A 24,357-nucleotide genomic window follows, 5' to 3' on the forward strand; every position below is an offset into this window, starting at 1 on the left:
AGTGAAATTGTGAAATAAATACTTTTCTGAATGCTGCTTGTCTTTCCAATCTGAAATGAAAAGTATTTCCATTTAAAATGCCTATTTCTAAAGCAGCAGGTCTGCTCGCATAAATCCTACAGTGTATTTCATTGCCTCCCTACTAACTTTTTGTTAAGGGTGACCAGGGGTCTAAACCCATGAAGTCAGCATTTGTGATTGTATCATACTGAAATTCAACACCTAAATTATTGAAGTAAACCAGAGATAAATACATAACGTTTAGATAAAGACTAACACTTCATCAGAAGCATCTTAACCTGAGCAAGAGGCTACCGGCCATATAAAGGAAGGTACACGGTGCATATAAACCTGTAACACACAGGTTTCAGTTACTGGTCCATCCTACCTGTTGGGAGCTCTGGGTTTCCTTCCTGCCTCATGCTCCCAAGGGATGGGCAGTTCCTTCACCATCCTCTGCCTTGGGGAGCTTCACTGCTCAGCATCCAGGGAACGCTGCAGATGGGAGCTTGACCTTGGCCTTCCCCAGCAGCCCCAGGCTTGGGCACTCGACCGTGGTTCCCATGGGCTGAATCACACTATAGGATTTCTTCTGGATTTTCCCTCCTTCACCTGCTTTTCCAGAGGATCCATTTCCCTTCCCGGCTCCTGCAGCAGCTGCCTGGGCTGGGGCTTTGAGGTACTTGTGCTCCTCAGTCTCACAGTGGTGATTTTCTGTTCCCTCTCGCTGCCTCCCCCAGCCCAGAGCGTGTGGATCAGGGATCATGCGTTTTACCTTCACTTTTGTCCAGGTCAAGCCTTTTGCTGGGACGATGTTAAGCCTCTGGTCATCGCTCAGGGACAGCACATTACAATTTATTGTGCCATTTTTCATCGTGTTGCAGACCGTGGTCTACTGCAAACTCAGCAGAATCCTACAGCTGGATTTACTGAACACAGCTTCATGTTCTTCCCTAGAACTGGGCTTGTGGGATATGCAGCAAACCATTGGACATACCCTGTGTTACGAAGGAATACCTTGGAACAAAACACTTAATTTCCACTTGTGTTTCTCTTCTCATGAGTTACTCCTAAAATCTTCTTCCAAGACAGACTCTGAACAAACCGAGTAACAAATATAAACGTGTGACACATAAACCAGGACACAGTCACTTCTCCAGAGAAGCAATTTACTGCCTGCTCAGCAGGGAACCAAATGAATTCAGTTTATCTGAATCAGAATAGCGCTCCTTACGTAAAGCTGAGAGCTCCTCGAGCAGCAGAGCCAGCACTTCCTCTGGCAGTCACTGAGAGCAGTTGGCTTTCTTGGTCGCTGTAGTTCTGGCTCTTCAGGATGCTCCCTCAGGGATTTCAGTGGTGCAGACGTGCCCTGTGCAGAACTGGCCACGTATCCCAGTCCAGCTTCAGTCTGTGAGGCTCAGAGAGGCTGCACCTCCCACCGCCAGTAGCAAAAGATGAGAGATGTTTGTGGGGTTTGGAGTGGCAAAGTCTCTCTTTCTGCCTTGGTAATCAATGCTGTCTTCCTGCTAGTAACAGCAGAAGCAATTGTAGCCCCTTCAGCAGGCTGAAACAAGACAAGATACACAAACATGGATCAAAGATCAGTATAGCTGGGCAAAAATGACATGCAGGAAATTTCTGTAAGGGTTATGTCTGTGATTATCCATTTGAATTGTACAACTGATAGCAAAGGGTCTGTGTTATATTCTACTGACACTGATGGCTAATGGGGAACGTTACCCTCAATGCCACCCATGATGTGGTACCATCTCTGGAAGCACAAATGGATTGGCAATTTACCTCCTATTTACCTGGGGAAAAGGGGGATTTAGGCAAATCTAGGGCCCTATGGCATAATGCTTGGAGAAACATTTATAAATGACACATTCCCCCCGCTAAGCGTTCTGGTTGCCCAGCCTGAAGCAGGACAAGCGAATGTGAGAGGTTCAGCCTGGCTGTGAGCCATGCAGGGAGAAGGGCAGCGGATTTCCATGGATTCCAGCAAGGATCAGCTGGAGAACCCCCTGATGTAGTCAGCACAGGCTGGGGGCTCACCCTGCTTTGCTAGAAGCTTCCTTGCTTTTCAGCCTGCTGGGTTTTAATCTCTCCCTGCCCTTCCTTTCAGAGAAGGGAATTCTGTTGAACAAGTTTAAGCTTGCGGGGCCCAGGTTTTACATCTTCTAAAGGCTTTAGAGATTTCCATGTTGGGGCTATCTGGGCACCCAGAACCCCCAGGACTGCCAAAGCAGCCTGAATAGCGAGGGGAAGCTTTACAAGAAGAGGGCAGAGCGGAGGCGGTCCGAGGCTTACCTTCTGCACGTGGCCTGAAGGGCTATGACCAAAGAATGAAAGCTAAAGAGAAGAATAAAAACAAAAACAGAAACTGAAAAGGGGAGGGAAGAGAGGGGAAAAATGGAAGAGAAGAAAGAGGTTAAGAGTTTACAGGGTGCTCAGCTGAGAAACAAGCTGTGCTAACAGACAGAGCGCAACACAACCCAGCTGAAATGAAGCGTGAAGCAAGCTCTGAGGGCTTGGAGCCCCCATGGCCCTCACAGTGATGAGCGGCATCCTCTGCCCCAGGCACAGCCAAGGGCTCAAGAGAAACAGGGAGGAAGAGAATCAGCTGAATTCTTATGATGCCTCAAAACAACCCCAAGCCAACACTGCTAAGGCTGGGTCTAGAGTCAGGTGAGTGCCCAGCTCAGCCCTGTTGTACCTGAACAGGTTCTCCCATGGCAATTTCATGAGAAATAGATGGTTTCAGACAAGGGTAATTTTAGGGTAAAATTCAACAGTTATGGCTCGACTAGAGAAAGCTCGATGACATTAATGATGGTGACAGCGACTGCTGTGGCTGCAGGTAAGGACAGAGAACCTGCTCAGCCTGGAGAAGAGAAGGCTCCTTAAGGGGAGACCTTAGAGCAGCTCCAGTGCCTAAAGGGGCTGCAGGAAACCTGGAGAGGGGCTTGGGACAAGGGCCTGTAGGGACAGGCCAAGGGGAATGGCTTTAACCTGCCCGAGGGGAGACTGAGATGAGCTCTTAGGCAGAAGCTCTTCCCTGTGAGGGTGCTGAGGCGCTGGCACAGGGTGCCCAGAGAAGCTGTGGCTGCCCCATCCCCGGCAGTGTTCAAGGCCAGGTTGGACACAGGGGCTTGGAGCAAGCTGCTCCAGTGGAAGGTGTCCCTGCCTGTGGCAGGGGTTGGAACTGGAGGAGCTTTAATGTCCCTTCCAACACAAACCATTCTAGGATCATTCTATGGTTCCCTCTCGGGAAGCCCGGCCAGTGCAGCCACAAGTGCAATGCTGGGGATGGGAGGGCGGAGAAGTCCCAGCTCCTTCCCCAGGGCGTGTTGTGGCCTCAGCCTCTGCTCTCTGGTGCTCCTCTCCCAGGGCAGCTGGACCCCACATCCCTGCTGTGCTCTGTGTTCCGGACTGTCCTGAAGGACAGCAGAAGGAAAGATTCTGTTTCAGCTGGTAACCTCTCCCTCTCAGGGGACTGATGCCAATGCGAGGTGGTTTCCTGGTGCTCTCACATGGACTCACTGCACTGACACACACAACTGAGACTGTTCCTTTAGCCAAGGTGAAATTAACAGATGGTCATGTGCACGTACAGGAACTGTTCATCTGCATTACCTTACCTTTTCCTCTAACTCTTTTATTTGTCTTTTTTGGCCTTCAATTCTTTCTTCTAGCTCTTTAATTCTCTGTCAGATGTCAAATAAAGAAATATTTATTAACCAACCAAATACACACGTACCCAGAAGATGCATTAGTTTGGGAGATACAAACTGTATGTGCTGCGCTTCTAGAAAACCAGATTGGGTTTTAAGCTGTAGATGAGTCCTCTGTGACTGTCACCACTTTCAGGAAAACCCAAGTGCCCTGTTTGCAGGGATCAGATCCAAGGCAAAGCACAACCTGACCCAGGAGCAGCCATTTCTGGTACAGCTCTAAGGACAGGCTGGTGCTCACCAGCTCATTACATTCCACCTGAGGGACCATCCCACCCCAGGTCTCACCCCCCCCGGGCACCATTGCCTACCTGCTGTGCGTGCTGGATGAGCTCCATCCTTTCCCGCAGGATCTGGGCATCCCTCTCCCGGAGCTCGCTCATCACCTGCCGCTTCCATTGCTCCACAGCACTCTTCAGCTTCTCCTTCTCCTCTTCCGAAAGAAGTTCGGAGATTTTGGCTCCAGCTTCTTGCTGCAGGGCATCATAGAGCATGGCTTCTAATTCCAGAATTTGCTGATCAAAAACAACACGAGGCTGTCAGCTTCACTTGTGCCTGGCTTTGTGAGGAACTGAAAACCCTGCCCTGGTAAGGGAACGGGACCAGTGGAGGGGCTGTGAGCTCAGCTTCCTGCCAGACAGTGAGGAAAGCTCAGTACATGTGGGAAATACTTCAGGGTGCTTTGATCCCTTGCTCTGAGTAGCACTGGGCCTGGGGTGGCCCCTGCGCCCATCCGAGTCTGCCTCTCCAAAAATGTATGGGTGTCAATGCCTCCTTTATGGAGATGGGAGATGGACACAGGGAGGAAAAGTAAGAAGAAAAATAAAACAAGAAGGGAGAAGGGGAGAGAAAAAAGGGAAAAGGGAAAAAAAAAATCAAAAGGCAAAAGGACAAGAGAAAAATCAAAAAGGGAAAAAGGAGAAGGGAAAAGTGAAAAGGGGACACTTCCCTGGCAGTGTTCAAGGCCAGGTTGGACACAGGGGCTTGGAGCAAGCTGCTCTAGTGGAAGGTGTCCCTGCCCGTGGCAGGGGTTGGAGCTGGAGGAGCTTTAAGGTCCCTTCCAACACAAACCATTCAATGATTCCATGAAAAGGGAAAAGGGACAATGGTTCTAAAGACTCATTTTGTGAGTTACAGGTATTTAAATGCAGTGTTCAGCCTCTCAGTTTTCTGTTTGCAGCAGCAGAGGACAGGGCAGCACCAGCTCCTGCCAGAAAGGAACAGCTCCCTGCTGTGTGCTTGCAGCATTTGGTACCGATGAGCTTAAAATGCCTGGTGTGAGCGTGTTTCCAGCCCTCCCTGGCAAAGCTGTCAGCTCCAAGAGGCTTTATGCTCATGAAAAATGTATCTGGAAGCTGGGCTCTGTTCCTGCAGTCTCAGGCTGCAGAGATTGTACTGCATCAGAAAATGTCTGCTGCTCACAGGCAGAGGTGCCCTCCAGATGTGCCGAGATACACAAGTGTGGAGGAAACAGGCTGGGAAGGTTTCCCCAGGTCACCAAGCCCAGCACCCTCCTAGGGCAGGTGACCCAGACAATGCCTGCTGCCTCAGAGCCCAAGATAGTCCTTCATGCAAGCCAAAAGCAAGCGGAAATCTTTTTGATTGATACAGTTTGATGCAGAGAAGGAGACAAAGCAGCTCCAATGGCACCTCTGCGCACCCCCCACTAAGCTGCTGGGGTCTTGCAGAGCTCCCCATGGCCTCAGGAGGACTGTGATGGTGCAGGCTGAACCTCGCAGAGCTCTCCATGGCCTCAGGAGGACTGTGATGGTGCAGGCTGAACCTCGCAGAGCTCCCCATGGCCTCAGGAGGACTGTGATGGTGCAGGCTGAACCTCGCAGAGCTCCCCATGGCCTCAGGAGGACTGTGATGGTGCAGGCTGAACCTCGCAGAGCTCTCCATGGCCTCAGGAGGACTGTGATGGTGCAGGCTGAACCTCGCAGAGCTCCCCATGGCCTCAGGAGGCTGCTGCACTAGTGTGGTTTGAACCTCCGGCTGGGCTGTTTGACGGTGCTGTTGATATCTGGTGTGATAACTCAGCTCAGTTAAAAATCATCAAGTTTTCGCAGCTGAGGCTGCTGCCGGTGGTTTCTTACTATGTCTTAGCAGAGCCAGACAAAGAATTGGAGCATTTACAAGAATAACAGTATCATGGCAGGAGTTCTGGATACTGATGCTAACCGAGGGACAGCAACCATGTCTTCTCTGTGAGAAGATGAGATCAGATCTCAGAAGAACACTCTGCTTTCGCTCCTAAAAGCAACACCAACATCCTTGCTAACCATTACTGCCTCAACAAAATGCTGCTGTTTGAAACATGGGTTTCTGTTGGGCCCCAAACCTCAGTTAAAACAACTGCTGTGCTCCGAGATTACACTGACTTATGAAGAAAGAAGAGTGTGGGGGAATTCACAGCCTCCAGAGCAGCAGCAGCACCAGGAGTCTGTGTGAGCCAAGTGTTTCTCAGAGCAAAATCCCCCACCAGCAGCCAAGGGAGTGAAAACCATGCAAGGAGCTCAGTGGTTATGGCTGGTAATCCTGTTGGCTGCAGTTAGTGGGGAACATTAGCAGCTCCTCATCCCAAGGGGCACAAAGAAAACATGGAAGTGAAACAAATCAAACAAATCAAAAGAGCTTTCACCACTCTAAATTCAGGGCAGAACAAAGCTTCCTTCCTGCTTTCAGGCTGCTTTTATGCCCGGGAGTAAAGTCCATTGCTTCGCCTGCAGACATGGTGTGATGCCTCAACATGAGCCAGCATTACCCAATATGACTCCTCATGACCCCGCTTCAGTGAGCGCTTGAGCCCAGAACCCACCCCGTGTGCTGGGCTGCACCCCAGAGCATGAGCAGCAGCTCAGGGAGGGGATCCTGCCCCTCTGCTGTGCTCTGGGGAGACCCCCCCTGCAGCCCTGATCCAGCTCTGGGGCAGCAGCACAAGAGGGATGTGGAGCTGTTGGAGCGGGTGCAGAGGAGGCCTGTCCAGAGGAGATGCTGTGCACAGGAGATGGTTCCAGCTATAGCTCAGCTTGCGGCAAAATCAGTCTTTAAAATCATCCTTACAGACAGAAAATATATTGAGTAAAAGCTCCCCCAAATGGTTTGTGATCAAAATAGAGAACAGGTATCCAGAACGAGAAGCATAAATACTCATTGCTTCTCAGAAAGCATAACTGTGCTTGAGATTTAAATGGAACCGACGGAATGAGATACATTGATATGCAAATGTGTGTCTTTCATGAGTATGTATTGAACTTTTGTTTAATTGAAGGAAACAAGACAGCAGGTGACTGAGGAGATGGCTGTCCCTGCCCATGGCAGGGGCTTGGAACTACAAGATCTCTTCCAACCCAAACCATACCAGGATTCTTTGATATGATTGAAATGGCTTCGGATCAGCTAATGATGAACCTGACCTAAAAGCAGTTTCATTTCAAGTCTGCAGAATCACACAATGCTCCAGCTGTTCTGGTTACAGAGGCTGGAACCTAAGATCTAAGGAGATGTCCAGCCTAACGGCTCTAATTTGGAGGGAAAAGAGAACTTACTGAAAACACCATTTTCTTGCCAGTCATTTTCTGAAGCCTCTGCTACATTAGAACTTGGGTTTCATGAGTTACTGCTCAGGTCCTAATCCTGTAAGGTCCACACAAACACAAGGAACTCTGTCCATAAGGAATTCATTGTTAATGCAGAGCATGGAGGGGTTTGTTTAAAACTCAGCCTGTTTAGTTCTTGGGTCACTCCGTGTGCAATCCTGTCCAAAGCAGAGCTTTTCTATAGGGAGCAGAGCACGCATATGACAGAAGGGAAGTTAATCAAGACGTCATCATTCAGCTGGTTTTGCTCACCTTGTGAGCTTGGTCCAGGGACTGTTTCCTGAAGTCGAGCTCGTCGTCCAGGTAACCCTTCTGCTTGCTGAACAGCTCCTGGGGACAGAGGAAGAGGCATCAGTGCAATGACATCTACTGTGATGCTCCTCTGCTGCTTCTCCCACGGTTCCTTCCCTTGGTACCTTTTCATTCTCAAGGTCCAGCATCTTCTGCTGCAGCGCAGACTCTGTCACTTCTATTTGCTGTAGCCACTGCGCAAAACAGAGAGCAGGGGATTAAGCCCACATGGCAGAGGCAGCACGCCTCATATTCAGTGCTTACTGTGACTTTAGGAGCTATCAGCCCACACTGTCACTACTTACTTAAATTCACTAAATAAAAAAGGAGAACTTGATCTATTACTACTTTTTATTTTCTGTTATATATATTGAGGGAAAAAAAGCATGATTTCAAAGCCATTTACCTTCTAACATCATTTTGCTAATTAAATAACACTTAAATCTAAGCAATGTCTGTCTGTATTGCCTGAATGTTACCCTCATTTTGACAAAAACTAGTGCAATTCCACATAAAGAACCACAGCATTTGGTGATGAAGCCATCACCCACCTCACCCGTGTCTCCAGGTGAGCTGCTCTTGAGGCTGCCAGGTGCTCTCACAACATGCATTTACCAATGAGTTTGGTTTTGATGTGTTCTTACCTTTTCAGCCAGTGTAAGAACGGTCCTTGCTTGTATGACAACTACTTGCTCTTCATTGGTCAGATTCTGCACCAAAAGCAGAATAGAATTACAACAAATCCCAGTGTCTTGTTATTAATCCACTACTTGGGCACTGCTGTATTAAATAAATATGAAATTAAATAATGTTCAAGGAACAAGAAACTAGGAAAATTAGTGTTGTAACATCATTGTAAAAACAAGTGTAACCTTTTGTGCTGAATTCTATCATACATAGAGTTAATTCTTCCAAAATTCTCATGTTTACCAAAAAACCAGGTGACACCGGGCCTGTTTTTACCTGACAGGGAATAAACACAGTACACAAGACAAGACCAAGCTTAGCAGTGTGCCCTTCAGAAGAGATGCAGTTGTCAGTCCGTGAGTTCATTCCATGCACAGTACATTAAGACACAATCCTTATTTTGTGGGGCAAAGCCATGAGTTTGGAAAGCATCTGTGAAGATGTCAGCTTTTCAATCCAGGTTTTGCTGCTATGTTAGAACATCAAAGTATGGAAACCATGTTCTGTATTTGATTCCAAACTTTGGTCTTACTCTGACCATAAATACTCCAGGAGGAAGGAATCCCTCTGGTCTGGAGCCACATTTGTTCCGATCCAGGGAGCCATGAGCTGTCATTCCCATGATTAGGAAGTTGATGGCTTCCTGCAGAGCCAGTGGTGGGGTCTCCCCGCAGTGGCCAAGGGCTCTGCTCCCCTCTGCTGCACAGCCACGGGCTCTGTGGCTTTGCTTACAGATGGGAGTGCCGGGAACAAATACACAAGGGCTTATATACCTTCTAAATACCTAACTATATGTGTAATTACTCACTTCCATTTGCTAAAGGAGAAATGCTTTCAAATTCCTTATTATTTGCTGCTTCTTCTCATGCTGCTGTTGTAGATTTTTGTTTAATATCCTGGTTGCTACCAAAGGTTTATGGGGTTCAGACAAAAGCAGAACACAGAGCTGCCAGGATGCCAAAGCAAAGCAAAGCAGAGGCAGAGTAAGCAACAAAGGAGCCTGTGGGGACAGTGGCCAGAAGAAACCAAACACAATGCACAATATTTTCCATACCATTGGGACACTCAGAGCAATGTTGGGACACTAGGATCCCGCATGGCACTGCCACGAGCCTGTAACCACCCCCTGAAGAACCAGGGAATGCTGAGCTCACAGCCCCGTGCTTTGGCTGCAGGACAGGCTGTGCAGCAGCAACCCAAGGAGGCTTTGCTAGCTTCACGTGAGGACTAACACTGACCAAAGCATGCACAATTTATTAAAGGAACATACACTTACGGCGTTATCCCCTAAAATGTCCAACTTTTTCATCAGCTCTTCTACTACTATGTCCTAACAAGAGAGAAATGGAAAAGCAGGAGTCAGAACAGAGCGCCTGGCTTCACTGAGGGGAAGGAAAACATGACAGGAGGATCCCTTACTGTTACACCTTCTGCCTCGCAGTACACCTGGAGAGGGCTTTTCCCCTCCGTAAAGGGGCCATGGTGGAAGTTGATGGCAGGCGATCGCCGCTCCCTCTCCTGCAATGACAAGAGTTGCTTGGTTATACCCATGGTGGTACCTCACCGACCACAGAGAGCCCGAGGAACATGGTGTGAAAAGGGCTGCTCTAACAGAGCCCATCACAAAGCCACGCTGTCACAGGGCGGCTTTATTTCAGGTGCACAGAGCACACAGACCCTTCCCTCTGACCTGGATGGACTGGCACTAAGAGCCAGGAACCAGAGCCATTCTCCAGCCAGACCCTGTGCTTTTGTGATGGCACTTGGGGCTGATGGAGACCTCACCTCACTGTACAGGGGATCAGCCATATGTTATCAATGTAGTATTAACAGTGCTTGCATTTTCCCACCATGGTGCTTCACTGGGCACCAACCATGACCACTTCCCTATCATCTGACAACATTATGTATTTGAACAAATATTGAACAGAAAAAGAAGCTCTTCCCTGTGAGGGTGCTGAGGCGCTGGCCCAGGGTGCCCAGAGAAGCTGTGGCTGCCCCATCCCTGGCAGTGTTCAAGGCCAGGTTGGACACAGGGGCTTGGAGCAAGCTGCTCCAGTGGAAGGTGTCCCGGCCCGTGGCAGGGGTTGGAACTGGATGAGCTTTAAGGTCCCTTCAACGCAAACCAGCCTGTGATTCCATGATTCTATACACTTACATCTAATACAATATAGCGTTTAAATTTCCCTTACTAGTGTCTGCTTTGTTAATCTCTCTTTGGAGAATTTAAATACAGTTTCCAAGAGCTCATAGATTCTGTTTGTACAGGTCAGATAACACACCAGAAAACAGAAGGCTCAGTGGAGTAACTTTAGCAACCTGGGGCACACGATTCCTCCTCTGCATGTTTAGCAAGAGGTGAAACACAGCCACGGGTTTTGGCAACGAAAACAAAAGTTGCTTTTTCTTTTTCTTTCCCATGTATGATCTGTGCAGGTTTTATTTCTCTGCATTTTCAGGACTGATGGAGTATGGTAAATGTGTATCCACATCACGAGCCAATCTACTGGAAGTTAAATTATTTAAGTATTAAGACTGCCAGAACAACTTATGCAGAGCACTGGCATTGATCCCTGGGTGTTTGGGGTGGTTTTCCTCCTTCATTAGCACTTTGTCCCAAACCCTTTGCTCTCATTCAGGGCAATATAGCTCTTTCTTTACAGTACATATGGGCAAGTGCCCCCAGCCAGAGCTCACACAAACCAGGGCAGGACCAGGGCTGCAACAAGTGCTCACTTCAAGCTCCAAGATCCTGAACTCCAGGAGCTCATTCTGATCCTTCGCATCCTGGACATCATGTTTCAAGCGAGCTTCCTCAGCTTCCATCTGTTTTATCTGCAAAACAAGGAGCCCGTGGTTAGCACTGGCTGCAGTGTCACTCCAGATCCACCTGCCTTGACCATGCCAGGGAAACAAGGGCTCAGCGTGAGCAGGGACATGTGGCACCAGTGATGGGGAATGGGGGCTCTTCTCCAGAGCCACCATCCTTAGTGACATGGACATTGTATGGGTTAACAGGGGTGGCCAGAAAACATGTAAGTGACAACAGGGAAGGCCAGAAACCCCTTCTCCTGGCAGGTTTATATATATCATCTTATTATACACTAATTATTTCCATCAGAGCTGTGTGGTACAGATTAAAATATTGCACCTTCTGCATCCCTTAAACTACAAATATTGTTTGAATAATATAAATAGAAACATGGATTACCTTTTCGACCAGTTCCTGGTTTCTTCTATACAGCGCTTGCTTCTCCTCAATCCACTTCATGTCCTTGAGAAAGAAATGACCAAGGTTGCAGGTGAAGCTGGCAATGGTTAGCACAAACACAGCAGCAAGTACTTCACTAAATCATGCAGATAGAGGAGAAGGATAGAATAATGCTGCATATGAAACTGTAATTCCATTATTTCCAAAAAGAACTTCCTAAGCTAAACTTTTCCATTATTTTAACAGTTTGCAGTATACAAATGGAATAGAAACACTCCAGTGACTAAGAACCTCTTTCAGGCTAAAATATTTCTTTGCATTAAAAGGGATATTTCTAGCTATGTATCTACGATTGAATTTCTACTAGACTGAAAATAAGTTATGTATTTCTGATTATTAGGCAAAATAAACCTTGTTTTTAAACTGGTTTCTTAGTTTGATGAATATATAAAGCCCACAACCCCCAGGACATCATGTGTCAGGGATTCAGCTGCAGGCATTACCTGCCCCTGCTCCGCGAGGGCCTTCTCCAGGTCCTGGATCTGAGCCTGTGAGCGGTGTATTTCTGCTTGGAGCTGCTCACGTGTCTGTGGGATATGAGGGGAAAAGACAAAAAGCCATCAATCAAACTTTCTCTAACAGACCCAAGCCAACACGGGGACAGAAAATGCTGAAAACATCAAATACTTTTAACCAATGGGGTTTAAAGTTCTGTGGCAGAATCAGTTTGCAGCAAAGCACACAGCAGGAGTCATTCCTCATAGAAAGAAGTCTCTAAGACAGGATGATAAGTTAGAGCCTGAACTCAGGATGGACATAAGCAGCATCCCATCAGGGCAGCAAAATGTGAATGGCCTCTCTCAGCTGGCTATGGCAGCCTGCACTCAGCAGCCCTCCTTAACCTAGAACAGGGCTTTTAAGAAAGGCAGTGTCACACGGAGGTTCATTTCTCCATGAAAACACATCAAATGACAATGCCACAGCTCTGGGCACACTTGTTTCCTTAAACTTTTGGTAAGTTAAGAAGCTCAGAACAGCCCCTACACATGTAGCAATACAAACTGGCCAACTGAGCATGTAGTGCCCTATCTGATGGTCTTATTGCATTGTGTGCAATTATTTACTATACCTGTAGCTTCATGCTTATTTAAATATACAGCACCTTCCTACATGTTTTCGGGACGATAAATGCAATTACTATTAGCTGTTTCATTCATTAAATATTGTTTTATAGAACATTTTCTTTCCTCAAACCACTTATCTGCTTTTTATCTTGTTAGAATGAACATGGTCCAATCTGCTTGCATTACCTGCATTGTTCTCTTTTTGTCTTACTACAGAAAAAGTGAAATCAAGGCACTTTTCAGGTCAGGCATGTCTTGTTTCATGATGATTTTCTTTACCTGTGCAGTAACTAAAACTTCAGAGCAGAGCATGTGCTTATCAGAATGTCAGTTTCAATGCACTGGGGCACTCAAGAGTGAGACTATCCATGATGGCCAGACAGGAAGGCTGTTGGGAGACATGGGATGCTGCTAAATCTGGATGGCTGAGAGGTGCTCACCAGTGGAGACTGTGATGAAATTAGCACTTAATTCATTGAATTATTCAGTGGAAGAAAACCAGACTAGTTACAGAGCTAGCAAAGGTGAAATACTATTGCAAAGATGACATTGAGCTACAGGAGTTTGGCCCCTGGAGAGGGGCTTTGGACAAGGGCCTGTAGGGACAGAACAAGGGGAATGGCTTTAACCTGCCAGAGGGGAGACTGAGATGAGCTCTTAGGCAGAAGCTCTTCCCTGTGAGGGTGCTGAGGCGCTGGCACAGGGTGCCCAGAGAAGCTGTGGCTGCCCCATCCCTGGCAGTGTTCAAGGCCAGGTTGGACACAGGGGCTTGGAGCAAGCTGCTCTAGTGGAAGGTGTCCCTGCCCGTGGCAGGGGTTGGAACTGGATGAGCTTTAAGGTCCCTTTCAACACAAACCAGTGATTTTATGCCAGGTGTGTGCAGCCACATGGGCTGTATGAGGCAGATAGGCAGGCAGAAGAGCATAAGACACTTTGCAATTGAATTAAGAAAAAGAATCTCAGATATAAGCTTTCTAAACATTTTTTGAGGAATATCACAGAACCCAGAAGGAATTCAACACCAAGCGTTATATATTTAAGATAGATGGCCTAGGTTTTTATAGAGGAGCTTAATTTTAAAGTTTTCCCATAAAAAGTTCTCTCTGAATTTCTCTTAGACTGATCAGAGGTGAAGAGACATAACTATAGTAACGGTGGTTCCTCCAGCAGACCAGCCCTTCAGGCTGGATGGGCTGGCTGGAGATAGAGACCCTGCAGCCCCCATCAGCACCCAGCCTGACCGTGTCCTGCCCAACAAACATAAAACAAAGGAGCAAGTGGAAATCCCCATACAACGACAATCCTTTATTTTCATGTAATATAAGCCATTTAGACCTTAACTTCTCGTTCTGCATCCAATGTTCCTCCGACCTGTTCTTGCAATAGGGCGTATGCTCGTTGCAGAGCCTGGTACTCCATTGTCAGCTGCCGAAACCGCAGTTCTGTCTCTTCCTTGGCCATGCCCTGGAATTAAAACCAAAGATGCATTGTGCTTGTTGCCCTTTTTCTGCAATGACAGTGAAAATATTTACTTTCTCTAGAAAATGACAAAATTCTTACTTTTAAAATGCAATTTGGGAAGCACAGTACTGAGGATCTCAGTTATGTGCCCTCAGACTGCTTCTCTTTCATCCCATAAACATCTCTTGCACACATTTACATAAAGAAAATGCAATATTGGAAAAAAAAAAGATACTTTCCCCTGCCTTGGGAAGGTAAAAGCTTGCCATCCATGTCACACACTAATGGCTGAATCACCCTTTATTACTGTAGCAGGCAAAGTCATCACATTTAAAGATGAAAATACAACTTTCTCAAAACAACAGAAGGTTTCCAAGCTGAGCCTGACAGCCTCACTCAAGTATTAAAACACTAATCTAGAGTTAATACTTGTAGCAATGATGACATTGACATGAAAAGAACCCTTCATTCTTCCTCACTCTCCTTACAGTACCCAGCACTGGATGAGCTCATGTCAGGCTGACCAGAATATTGCGTTTGACACGAAAGCAATTACACTGCTGGCTGCATGCAGACACCTTGTACTGTTCAACAGGGAACATGTCAATACAGGAATGAGAGATCAAGAGGCTCATACATATAGAAATACACTCAGGCCTCCTGCAGTGCAGCGCACATGCCGTAACCGGTCATGTATCTTTAATGAGGGAGATCAGAATTCTGTAGGCTCCCTTTTAACAGATCTCCTGACAAGGCATGGAACAGGTGAAACGGCAGATGAAGAACTGCAGGCAGCAACCGTAATAAGGGTGAATATAAATACAATATAATAACCATAAAGAGTCATTATCAGGGTTTTTTTGTCCATGACAAGATTCTTGTTGAGCCCAGAGACATGTAACAGTGCAGGGATCTGGCATGCACTTGGGAACACGCATGTAGGGAAGCCCTGCAAGATATCAGGAATAGTAACTTTGATGTGTGTCACCAGCTACCTTTGCACTCTGCATCCAGAGCCTCCCCGAAAGACACAACCTCAGTAGGAGGGACAGCCCTTCCTCTGGAGACAGCGGTTTAAGGGCTATTACCTCTCCTCCAGAAACACCAACTGCAGGGCTCAAGGCTGTGCTCTGGGCTGAGCTCAGAATGACAAACAGAAAGACCTGAACCAACTACCCGTGCCCAAACCTGCAGTAAACCTCAGTGTGAACAGATCTTCCCAGGGCTGTCCAACTGCTCAGTCATTTTAGACCTCTAACCTATAAACCCATTCTACATGTAGTATTCTTAGGATATAGTATTTACAGCTTGGTTAAGAGTTGTGAAGTTACTGGAGACTTGAGGGATATTAACCAACATGCCCAGTATTAAATTGAACATCAAGTTTTCATTTTCTGGTCAGAGGGGACAGATGAAGGATGTAAGAGCCCAGGAATGACATTAAAAACTAGCAGAGAGGTTTCAACACAGACACCATGGGTTTTGGATGGGTACCTCTTCCAAGTCATCCTCAGGCGTGCAAGGGGTTTGATCTGTGCGGTCAGTTTGGTACGAGATAGAGGAACCATCAGACTCCAAGGAAGCTTCTTCATCGTAGCCAAAGAACGTCTCCACAACCGGCTTCTGGCAAAGAGAAGGTGTCACTGACCGCAGCGGTGCCACCGCCTGCGCCAGCCTGGGGGGCATCAGGGCACAGTGGTGGCTTTGGACACACAGCCAAACCCTGCACCTCTGTTGGGTCTGAACACAGCCCCCTTGGGAGGAACCTTAACTCCCTGCCTTCTTCTAATGCGTTTTCCTCCAGCTCTCTCTAGCTCAGAGCACTCAGCTCACTTTGGATGTGCACCTCCATGTCGGGAGGGAGCTGTGCATTGAAATGGTTTTGCCAGACTACTGTCACCCCTGATGTCCCTCCTGCCATTACTGCAACTGTCGCATGGCAAGTTAGATTTGCCAAAACTCTTCTCCTTGGAGATGTGAAGGTGATCACCACAGCAATGATTGTACAGTTTGAAGAGATCCAGTTTCCTATGGTTTAAAGTAACGAGGGTAGTGGTGGTAAAGACAGATTTACCATTAACTGATTGAAAGCCAAAGACAGTGCTTCAAGCACAGTTCCAAAGATATTTTTCAGTGCTGATTTACAAAAGCATTTCTAGATTTTGGCTGCTTGTTTTAATTTGCAGCGGATAACCCTTGAAGGAGACAAAGTGTAGCTCTTTCGAAGGCCTGATTGCCATTTGCAGGATGGCAGGAGTGAAGGAGTTATCTCACATTGGCCACAATTTGTTATTTATAGATTTATTAGCTGGTTCTTCATAATAGAACACAGCTTGCTCTCAGGTCCCTGGCATTAGACCTTACAATGCTGTTACAGAGTTAACATTTATATTAACATCCTGCCAAGTGTTCATTAACCAGCATTTTCTGTTTCCTTGAGCTCTGCCTGATGCTTCTTGTAACCAGCAAGTTGTGCATGTTACTAACCTCTGTCATGAATTATTTACAGCGTACATGTGTTTCCAGGCAGTGCCATTAAAGCATCTTTTGGAGATGTGTTAATTCATGAAATCTGTCTTATCTTAAGACACTCACACACCACTGGGGTCCTGCGGGACTGCTCTGGTAAAGGCAGCACGTGCAAATGCTCACAACGTGCAATGCAAACAGTTCCCCTGTCCCCAGCAGCTCTTTTCTGAACATCCCAACCAGGCTATGAATGCTCTTGAACTGCACAACCAAATTCAAGGCCACAACCTGTCTGCAGACCCTTGAGGACAACACCCCCCCTTCTGGCTCCGAGGTGCACGGAGCACCCCAGGAAGCCAGCATGCCCGTGCCCATCAACACACCTTAAGAGAAGCCTTTTTCCTCACCTTAGGAATTCTCGTCATTTTCTTCCGTTGCTTCCTATACCTCAACAGTTTATCACGTTCCTTAAAGAATCAGATACATACGTTAGCTGTTTCGAGAGCTGTTGTTTAACCATGTCAGTACTAGCAGCCAAGAAATAGTACCGTCAGTGCTGGCCACTGCCTCAAAATAGAACCATAGACTCACGGACTGGTTTAAAACTTCAAAAAGGAAACCCTTGTACTCTTTCCTTTTAACCATGTGGCAAAAGGATGCGATGACCCTGTGGGACATTGCTAATGTGCCACCACCATCAGCCCAATGGCAAATCCTGACATCAGCAGCAGTGACAGCAGAAAATCAAATACTGTTTTGCTTGCAATACAAGCTTTGCTGCTATGGCCTTTGACAACATCTATGCTGAGAAAAGCACTGTGTTAGTTTGTTAACAGGGACGTAAATGCTAACAAATATTATCACACCCTGCAGCCTTTCACAGACAGGAATTGCATGCAAAGGTGAGGACGAAGTTAACGTCATTCTTACCATGACACTCTTCACATAGCCAGCAGTTTCCAGTGTCTAATGAAAAAGGATGAAAGAGTGTCAGGAAGCGCACAGACTTAAATAAAAAAGGTATTTGTTTTCTTGAGGAGCATTGAGCATTAGGATTTCAGTATGTCCTTTTTGCAAACATGTTAACAAAGATGCAAAACCCCAAGCACAGCCTTGCAGAACACCCCCTTGTACACAGCAGTCTTTAGCCCTGATGCTATCTCCAGCTAAAGCAGCTCTGACATTCCCTCTATATCCATATCTCCTGGACATGTTGCAATGGTTCTGTCATGCAAAGGCAATGTAGACTGAAAGGATTCTTCCCAAATACCATACTACAGATAACTTATATTCATCATGGAGATGTTTACCATGCCCCACTGACCAAGCTGTGCCGTTAGTTCATGGAGCCCCCTGGTCCCCTTGCATAGGCCTCCTGTTCTGCTGCAGCCCCAGCTGACCTCGCAGGGGAGCAGCAGCATTACATCTTACCTTGGAGAGCTCGTCAATGATATTTTGCTGTTCAATAACTTGTAGTCTCAGGAAATCAACTTCTCTTTCTTCCTGGTCAAGGTCATTCAGAGAGCTTGGTCTCCTTATTGTTCCAGCTCTTTGCCTCTAAAAACACAACCACATGGCAGAAGAGAAACGCTCAGGAGATTGCCAAAGGCCAGTTCACAACCCTTCCCTTGACAGCTAGTGATGCATCCAACCTAATGGCAGTTCTGGCAGCTGCCCTGTTGCCCTTTTGCTGAGCAAGCAGCAGGACATGGGCCATCAAACCTGCCTGCCAAAGAGGGGATAGCAGCAGCCTGGCTGCACGTGTGCTTCCATGCTGCCGGGCACTGTGAATCCTGCAGGAGGAGGAATTCAGAGCTGGGACCAGTGTTGCCTCTATAGTTACCAGCTATCACTCACTAGCAATATCTAACTGAGAAAACAGGAAGGATTCAGAAGGGCGGATTTCTTAGGGATGATGAGGAGGTTTGGCACAGAAGCCAGAGGTGAGGTGGGGTGACCTGTGCTCAGGTGGGAGCTGAGCAGCGCTGACTGACCAGAGTGCACAGAGCTCATGCAGCTTCTTTATTTCATGACTATTTGTTTTTAAAGCTAAACCAAAAGATTTTATGCAAAATGAAACGTTCAAGCCACAAACCGCTCAGCAGCGCACCACAGAGCATCGCAGCACCTCCGGGAAGGCGGAGGTTCTCTGTTGGACCTGCAAGTTTGGGATGTTGCCTGACTTCTCCAGCCCTGTGAGTACCAAACAACCTGTTCCTCCCACTGCAACACACTCACCATTGCAATGTTCTCTTGTGTCACAAATTTTAGCTTGTTTTCCATTCGACGTAAGGCATGTGACAATTCATCATTCTTCCTGCTAAGGCGCTTGTTTTTGTCCAGAATGGGCTTATACTGACTTTCAGCTTCTCGCAGACGTTTTAACTGAAAGATAAAGAGAATTTACACCTCTGGAGCTGCCGTTTTTCACCAGATACATTCATCATTTTCTTTATCTGTCACACTAGCAGTGTTTCCTCCCAATGCAAAGCAGAACTGATCAAAACTTCTTGGTATTTTCCATTGGGAAGCAGGCTGTTCCTCCTTCATGAGGTGTTCAATCTCTGCAATGAGTGCACCACATAGCGAATGCATTTCTTTTTGAAAATAGATAAAAATAACTCCAGCTGATGCCATCTTAAAAATTCCTTGCTGTACAACAAAGGATGAGGTGTGCCTGCCCCGAGCAGAGAGTTGGAACCAGATGATCTTGAAGGTCCCTTCCAACCCCAAACCATTCTGTGATTCTATGAGTGTGGTGTGGCACAGCACCAAATAATAGAATCTTAGAATCATAGAATCTTGGAATAGTTAGTGTCAGAAAGGACCTTAAGATCATCTTGTTCCAACCCCCTGTCATGGGCAGGGACACCTCACCATAATCCATGTCACCCAAGGTTCTGTCCAACCTGGCCTTGCACACTTCCAGAGATGGAGCATTTACCACTTCTTTGGGCAACCTGTGTGAGCACCTCACCACCTTCACAGTAAACAACTTCTTCCTTATATCTAACCTGAACTTCCCCTGTTTCAGTTTGAACCCATCACCCCTTGTTCTATCACTACAGTCCCTGATGAAGAGTCCTTCTCTGGCATCCAAATAGAGAGCATGGAGAGGAGGCAGCTGCTACTGCAGTGATTTCCAAAGAGTCCAGCAGAAAACACCCTGGTGTTCTGGGGGCCAGGCACAGCCACAGCAGCACATTCACGAGCAGCCACCGCTGCACTCACCAGCTCGTTCCTCTCCTCCGAGAGCAGCGCGTTCCGGTCCTCCAGCTTCCTGATGATGGCACTCAGCTCCGCGATTTTCAGTTGGAATCGCCTGGCATCCTTTTCATCCAACTGCTGTTCCTAAAACAAAGATCAACTGCAAATAACTGCTCATAAGTGCACACGCAAAGCCAATGTTCTTCAAAGCTCAAACTTTATCTTATCCCAAATCCAAACATTTCAAAACATTGCAGGGCAGAGTGTAACCTATGTAACCTAACCGGCCACCGAGAGCTGCAGGATGAGACCAATGGAAAGGTGGGAATAATGGAACAAAGTATGCAAATGCAGAAGTATGTATATGTAAACACAATGTCGTAAATGGTAAACATGGAAAGAGAAAAGAAAACATCCAATATGAGGCAGTGTTTCCAATGCATGCCACTGTTGAACTGAGAGCTTCAGACTCATCACCCACTCTTGAGGACCTTTTGTAAGAAAAAGGTATTAAAAATGATGGGGTACAAGCGAGGAAAATCCAGGCAATTCTACCATTGCACAAGCTCTTCATCCATAAAGCTGTGGCCTTATGGGGCTCTAAAGGGTCACTCATAAAGCCACTTTATCTGAGTGAAAATGCTTACATCAAATTATAAATGAGTAGGAATATCGGTAGATGTGTTCTCGTTCAGAATCAGAGAAGTTACATCTATTTGGGAATGGGACAGACTTTCCCTTTCTCTAGGGCTTGTTCTCATGTTTGGCAGAAGTGGAGTTCAAATTGAAAGAAGCAAATTAGTGTCCACAGCAGTGGTGGCTCTTTTGGGAGGTCTTGGTTCCTCATTCAACAGGTGCAGGAGAGGCTTGGGACAAAGAATAAACCAGGTTGGTTTGCTCCTGTCTATGTCTTTACGCTTCTACTGAGAGAAACTAAGGCTGTTGCAAAAGAAATCTTGATGAGAATCAGCAATGAAGGAAATCTGCACACGTCAGATGTATGAGGTCAGTCAACTGGTTGGGGGCATGTGAGCAAAGTAAGGCAGAAGCAGGAAGGTGCTGTAGTTATGTTAAACAATCCATTGTGAAAGGGTGGCTAAAAGTTCATGTTCGGATATTGTGTTGTAGAAAAGAATTAGGAGAGGACAGGTTAATGGATTCCCTTGCTGGTGAGAGCAAGAGCACTCTGTTGCATGGAACCCTGAGCTAGAGGCTCTTGTGCACCAATTGCCGTCCCCCAGTTCCCTTTGTCAACTGGCCTTGTACATCTGCTCTCAAACTCCTTGTTAGCAGCTCCGGAAGCTCGCACACATACATCACTTGTTAGAAATGCATTTGCATCATTTGTTAGCAAAGTTGTGTCAAACTGTGGGGTTCAGGCAGGTGGCAGCAGTATGGTACAGTGAGGAAGAGAGAACAGAACGATTCCCCCTGCTAACAAAACCAAACCAACCGGAAAACACAACGACAGACAAGCAAAAGCTCTCCCATAACAAGGTTTCATTTCAGATCTTGACCAATGGGTGCCCCGGGGTCTCCCTGCACAGCTATGGGAAAGCTCTTGCTCGAGGGTGCACTCATCAAGATTGTCACTTTGTGCCTTTTCGTCGCTGTGCCTGCTTGCTGGTGTAGGTGAAACCATGTGAAAGTGCTTACGGGGCTTCCCGAATGGTCTGAAGCGTCTCCTGCACCACTTGGATAAGGAAGTTCCCGCTTGGGGCTGCTCAGATGCCGATCAGCCTCTTTGATCTGGGAAAGTTGTTCATCTAAAGCCTCCTTTTGGAGCTGCAGTCTCTGAGCATGCCCGGCTTGCACCCCTAACTCTCTCTCCAGCACGTAGACTGCTCTGTCTTTAAACTTAATCTCCTCCATCTACAAGGAGAACAGAACACAATCACACGAGGCAGCAGCTGACAACAACACAGCATCTGACGACCCCGAGCGCGGCCAGACAGGAGATGCCCAGTGCCAACAGCCCTCCACACGGAAAATACAACAGCATCACTTGCAAATAGCATGTATGAGATGAATCTCTTCAACAACTCTGGAATATTGCTCTTCTCCTGGGGGCTACCCAGGATAAAGTCTCTTCTCAGCAGGAATAGCTCATTAAGATGACCGGGAAGTAACCCATGCTCTTAGTAGCATTTCAGAGTCTCTTTAAAGAAGCCCCAGTTTTTTAAGCCCCAGTATTGATATCACAATGCGGAGGAGTTCACTCAGACATTTTAACCATTTTGCAGCATTTTGCTCAGACACCACCTTTTGAAACTTTGGAGTAATAATTTTGAATGAAAAACATCAAAACCTGAACATCCTTTTCATTTTAAACATAGAGACAGAAAGGCAGTTCTTTAACTCTTCTTTCTCCCCCAAGTCCCCCATGTGAGCAATTTGTTTCATTATCCCCTTCCCAGGACAGGTTTTGCTTATGCATGATACCATTATACAAAGCCATTAAGTGCTTAAATGACAAAGGTCCAGCTGTCCCCAATGCTCCTGTGCTTCCTTTGCCTGCTGCTCTTGCCATCTCACTGCCCTGGGATGGGGCATGCTGCATTCACCAGTGCTCCAGGAATATTTCCAAGGGAGAGCACACTTGGATGTTTCCGGATGCTTCTGCAGGGTTAAAGCCCCCATCTCCATGGAGCCCATCCCAGTTCACCAGCCTGGAGCACAGTGCTTGTGCTGCAGCCCAGGCACATGGGGCACGGCTGGCACTGGCACCGGAGCCTTGGGGTCAGGCTGGACAGTCAGTGCCCTGCCAAGTAACGGAAAATCACCCAGCACAGCCCAACATCTTCTTCTGTGCCAGCGCTGATACATGGCACTGCGACAGAGCCCCAGGCTCTTCCCTCTGGAGTGCACATGTATACATTATACATGACCAGAAAGTATTAATTACAGTCACACCACAGGGGTGCCCCCGTGCTGGCAGATAATGATCCTAAGGAAGAAAGAAGTCATTCACAGCCTCTAAAATGTCTGTTGATCTGGTTTCAGACACCATAAATGCATAAGATTTTTGAGACTTTACATGTTTCATTGAAATGAGCAGTTTTAAAATGTGGCCTGCTTGAGGTAAGGACCTTTTGCCTTGTGAGAGCTGCGTTTAGTACTTTTCTTTGCTAGCTTTGCCTGCAAACCTGGAAAAGATGACACTGTACATTAACAGACCTCTCAAAGTATTGTGTTCAATGCTGCACGAACATCCAGGGGAGAAGCAAGCAGTGGTGGTTTACACACTCCTAGCAAGTGTATTGGGGAAGTACTTCCATGGCATGCATTTGAACAGAGGGGGTGACCGCAGTGCACAACTGTGGGATAAATTCCACAGCAGAGGATGCAGTGGGTCAGGGCATGGTATCCCTCCATGGCACAGCAGGGAGGCTGCTGGCGCAGAGGGGTGGCCCCATCACCCTGCTCTGGCCATGGGTGAGAGTCATGCACTGGTCCCAAGGTCCTGCCTTCTGGTAGCTGCAGGAAGGGAGAAGTGAGCTACAAGCCCAAGGAGATCCCACATGGTCCCGGGGGGCAAAGCCAGCCTCTGCCAGAAGACACCGTGGGACAACTCATCAGCACCTGTGTGGAGACTTTTGAGCAAAATATAGATTCCTTTAGTAAGATAGAGCAAATCAAATGTACTTTGGGTGCCATCTAAAGGTGCTTTCAACAATTTCCATTAAGGCAACGGTCTACTAGCTTTGAATGAAACAGAAATGCCTCCTGAGGTCTTTCTGCTAAATATCTGATCAGGCAGAAATCTAAAGGGATGGAGAGATGAAAAGTTAACACATCGTCAGATGGTTATTGGTTCAGAAGAAGCAGAATATTGGGCAGTTGATCCCTATTCACATGAAAACAAAGACGTGTTACAACATAGGCAATGCTTTAAATTAGGAGGAAAAAAGAAACTGGAGAAAACACAAAACATTTCACAGCATTTTGTTTCCCAGAAAAAACCCTAAATATAATCTTCACAAACAACAAAGGCAACAACAATTTTCCTTCATAAGATTAAATTCATATTCATGAAATATGCAAAACAACGATGGCAGCAGCCCGTTATCCAGCAGAAATACAGTAAAAGGAGCAAAATGGAAGGAAGCATTTCACTGGCAAACATGATTCAGCACATTTCCTCCTTGCACTAGTAACAGTAGGAAAACAAAAGGCCAAGGAACAACTTGCCACTTGCTCGAGGAGGTGATGGTCCACAGTCACATCCCACTAGGCTGTGACACAGCCCGGTCTCATCCTGCAGGACCAGTGGCGTGGGACCAGTGAGATTCCTCCTGGCCCACTAGGGCCCACTAGTCCACACACCCAGTGCTGGGAATGGGGTGTCCATGCAGGAGCATCACCCACTGCTAAGGGCACCCTTACGTAACTTCTGCCCAAGAGCTCATCTCCCCTCTGGCAGGTTAAAGCCATTCCCCTTGGCCTGTCCCTACAGGCCCTTGTCCAAAGCCCCTCTCCAGGTCTCCTGTAGCCCCTTTAGGCACTGGAGTTGCTCTAAGGTCTCCCCTTAAGGAGCCTTCTCTTCTCCAAGCTGAAAGGACTGGCATTGATGG

The 24,357-nt window shown here is 47.0% G+C and overlaps 1 protein-coding gene across 16 annotated transcripts in view; it reads right to left on the reverse strand.

The window, feature by feature from the left end:
- Nucleotides 1-2,332: 2,332 nt before the first annotated feature.
- JAKMIP3 (Janus kinase and microtubule interacting protein 3) overlaps nucleotides 2,333-24,357 on the reverse strand; it is a gene marked incomplete at both ends in the record, with an annotated part of 28,573 nt that continues 6,548 nt past the window's right edge. The window contains 19 exons of one of the 16 annotated variants that reach the window (XM_080622157.1): nucleotides 2,333-2,383; nucleotides 3,642-3,707; nucleotides 4,046-4,249; nucleotides 7,586-7,663; nucleotides 7,750-7,818; nucleotides 8,269-8,334; nucleotides 9,588-9,641; nucleotides 9,731-9,829; nucleotides 11,048-11,146; nucleotides 11,523-11,585; nucleotides 12,026-12,109; nucleotides 13,982-14,110; nucleotides 15,602-15,730; nucleotides 16,984-17,043; nucleotides 17,507-17,542; nucleotides 18,008-18,133; nucleotides 18,815-18,961; nucleotides 19,808-19,918; nucleotides 21,440-21,655. In XM_080622157.1, coding sequence (XP_080478283.1) covers nucleotides 2,333-2,383; nucleotides 3,642-3,707; nucleotides 4,046-4,249; nucleotides 7,586-7,663; nucleotides 7,750-7,818; nucleotides 8,269-8,334; nucleotides 9,588-9,641; nucleotides 9,731-9,829; nucleotides 11,048-11,146; nucleotides 11,523-11,585; nucleotides 12,026-12,109; nucleotides 13,982-14,110; nucleotides 15,602-15,730; nucleotides 16,984-17,043; nucleotides 17,507-17,542; nucleotides 18,008-18,133; nucleotides 18,815-18,961; nucleotides 19,808-19,918; nucleotides 21,440-21,655 — 1,887 coding nt within the window. Of the gene's footprint in view, nucleotides 2,384-3,641; nucleotides 3,708-4,045; nucleotides 4,250-7,585; nucleotides 7,664-7,749; nucleotides 7,819-8,268; nucleotides 8,335-9,581; nucleotides 9,642-9,730; nucleotides 9,830-11,047; nucleotides 11,147-11,522; nucleotides 11,586-12,025; nucleotides 12,110-13,981; nucleotides 14,111-15,601; nucleotides 15,731-16,983; nucleotides 17,044-17,506; nucleotides 17,543-18,007; nucleotides 18,134-18,814; nucleotides 18,962-19,807; nucleotides 19,928-21,439; nucleotides 21,656-24,357 lie in introns of all 16 variants that reach the window. The other 15 variants (XM_080622156.1, XM_080622155.1, XM_080622158.1 and 12 more) reach the window with 15 other exon arrangements.

Source organism: Psittacula echo (genome assembly GCF_963264785.1).
Source record: "Psittacula echo genome assembly, chromosome: 6".
Classification (NCBI taxonomy): domain Eukaryota; kingdom Metazoa; phylum Chordata; class Aves; order Psittaciformes; family Psittacidae; genus Psittacula; species Psittacula echo.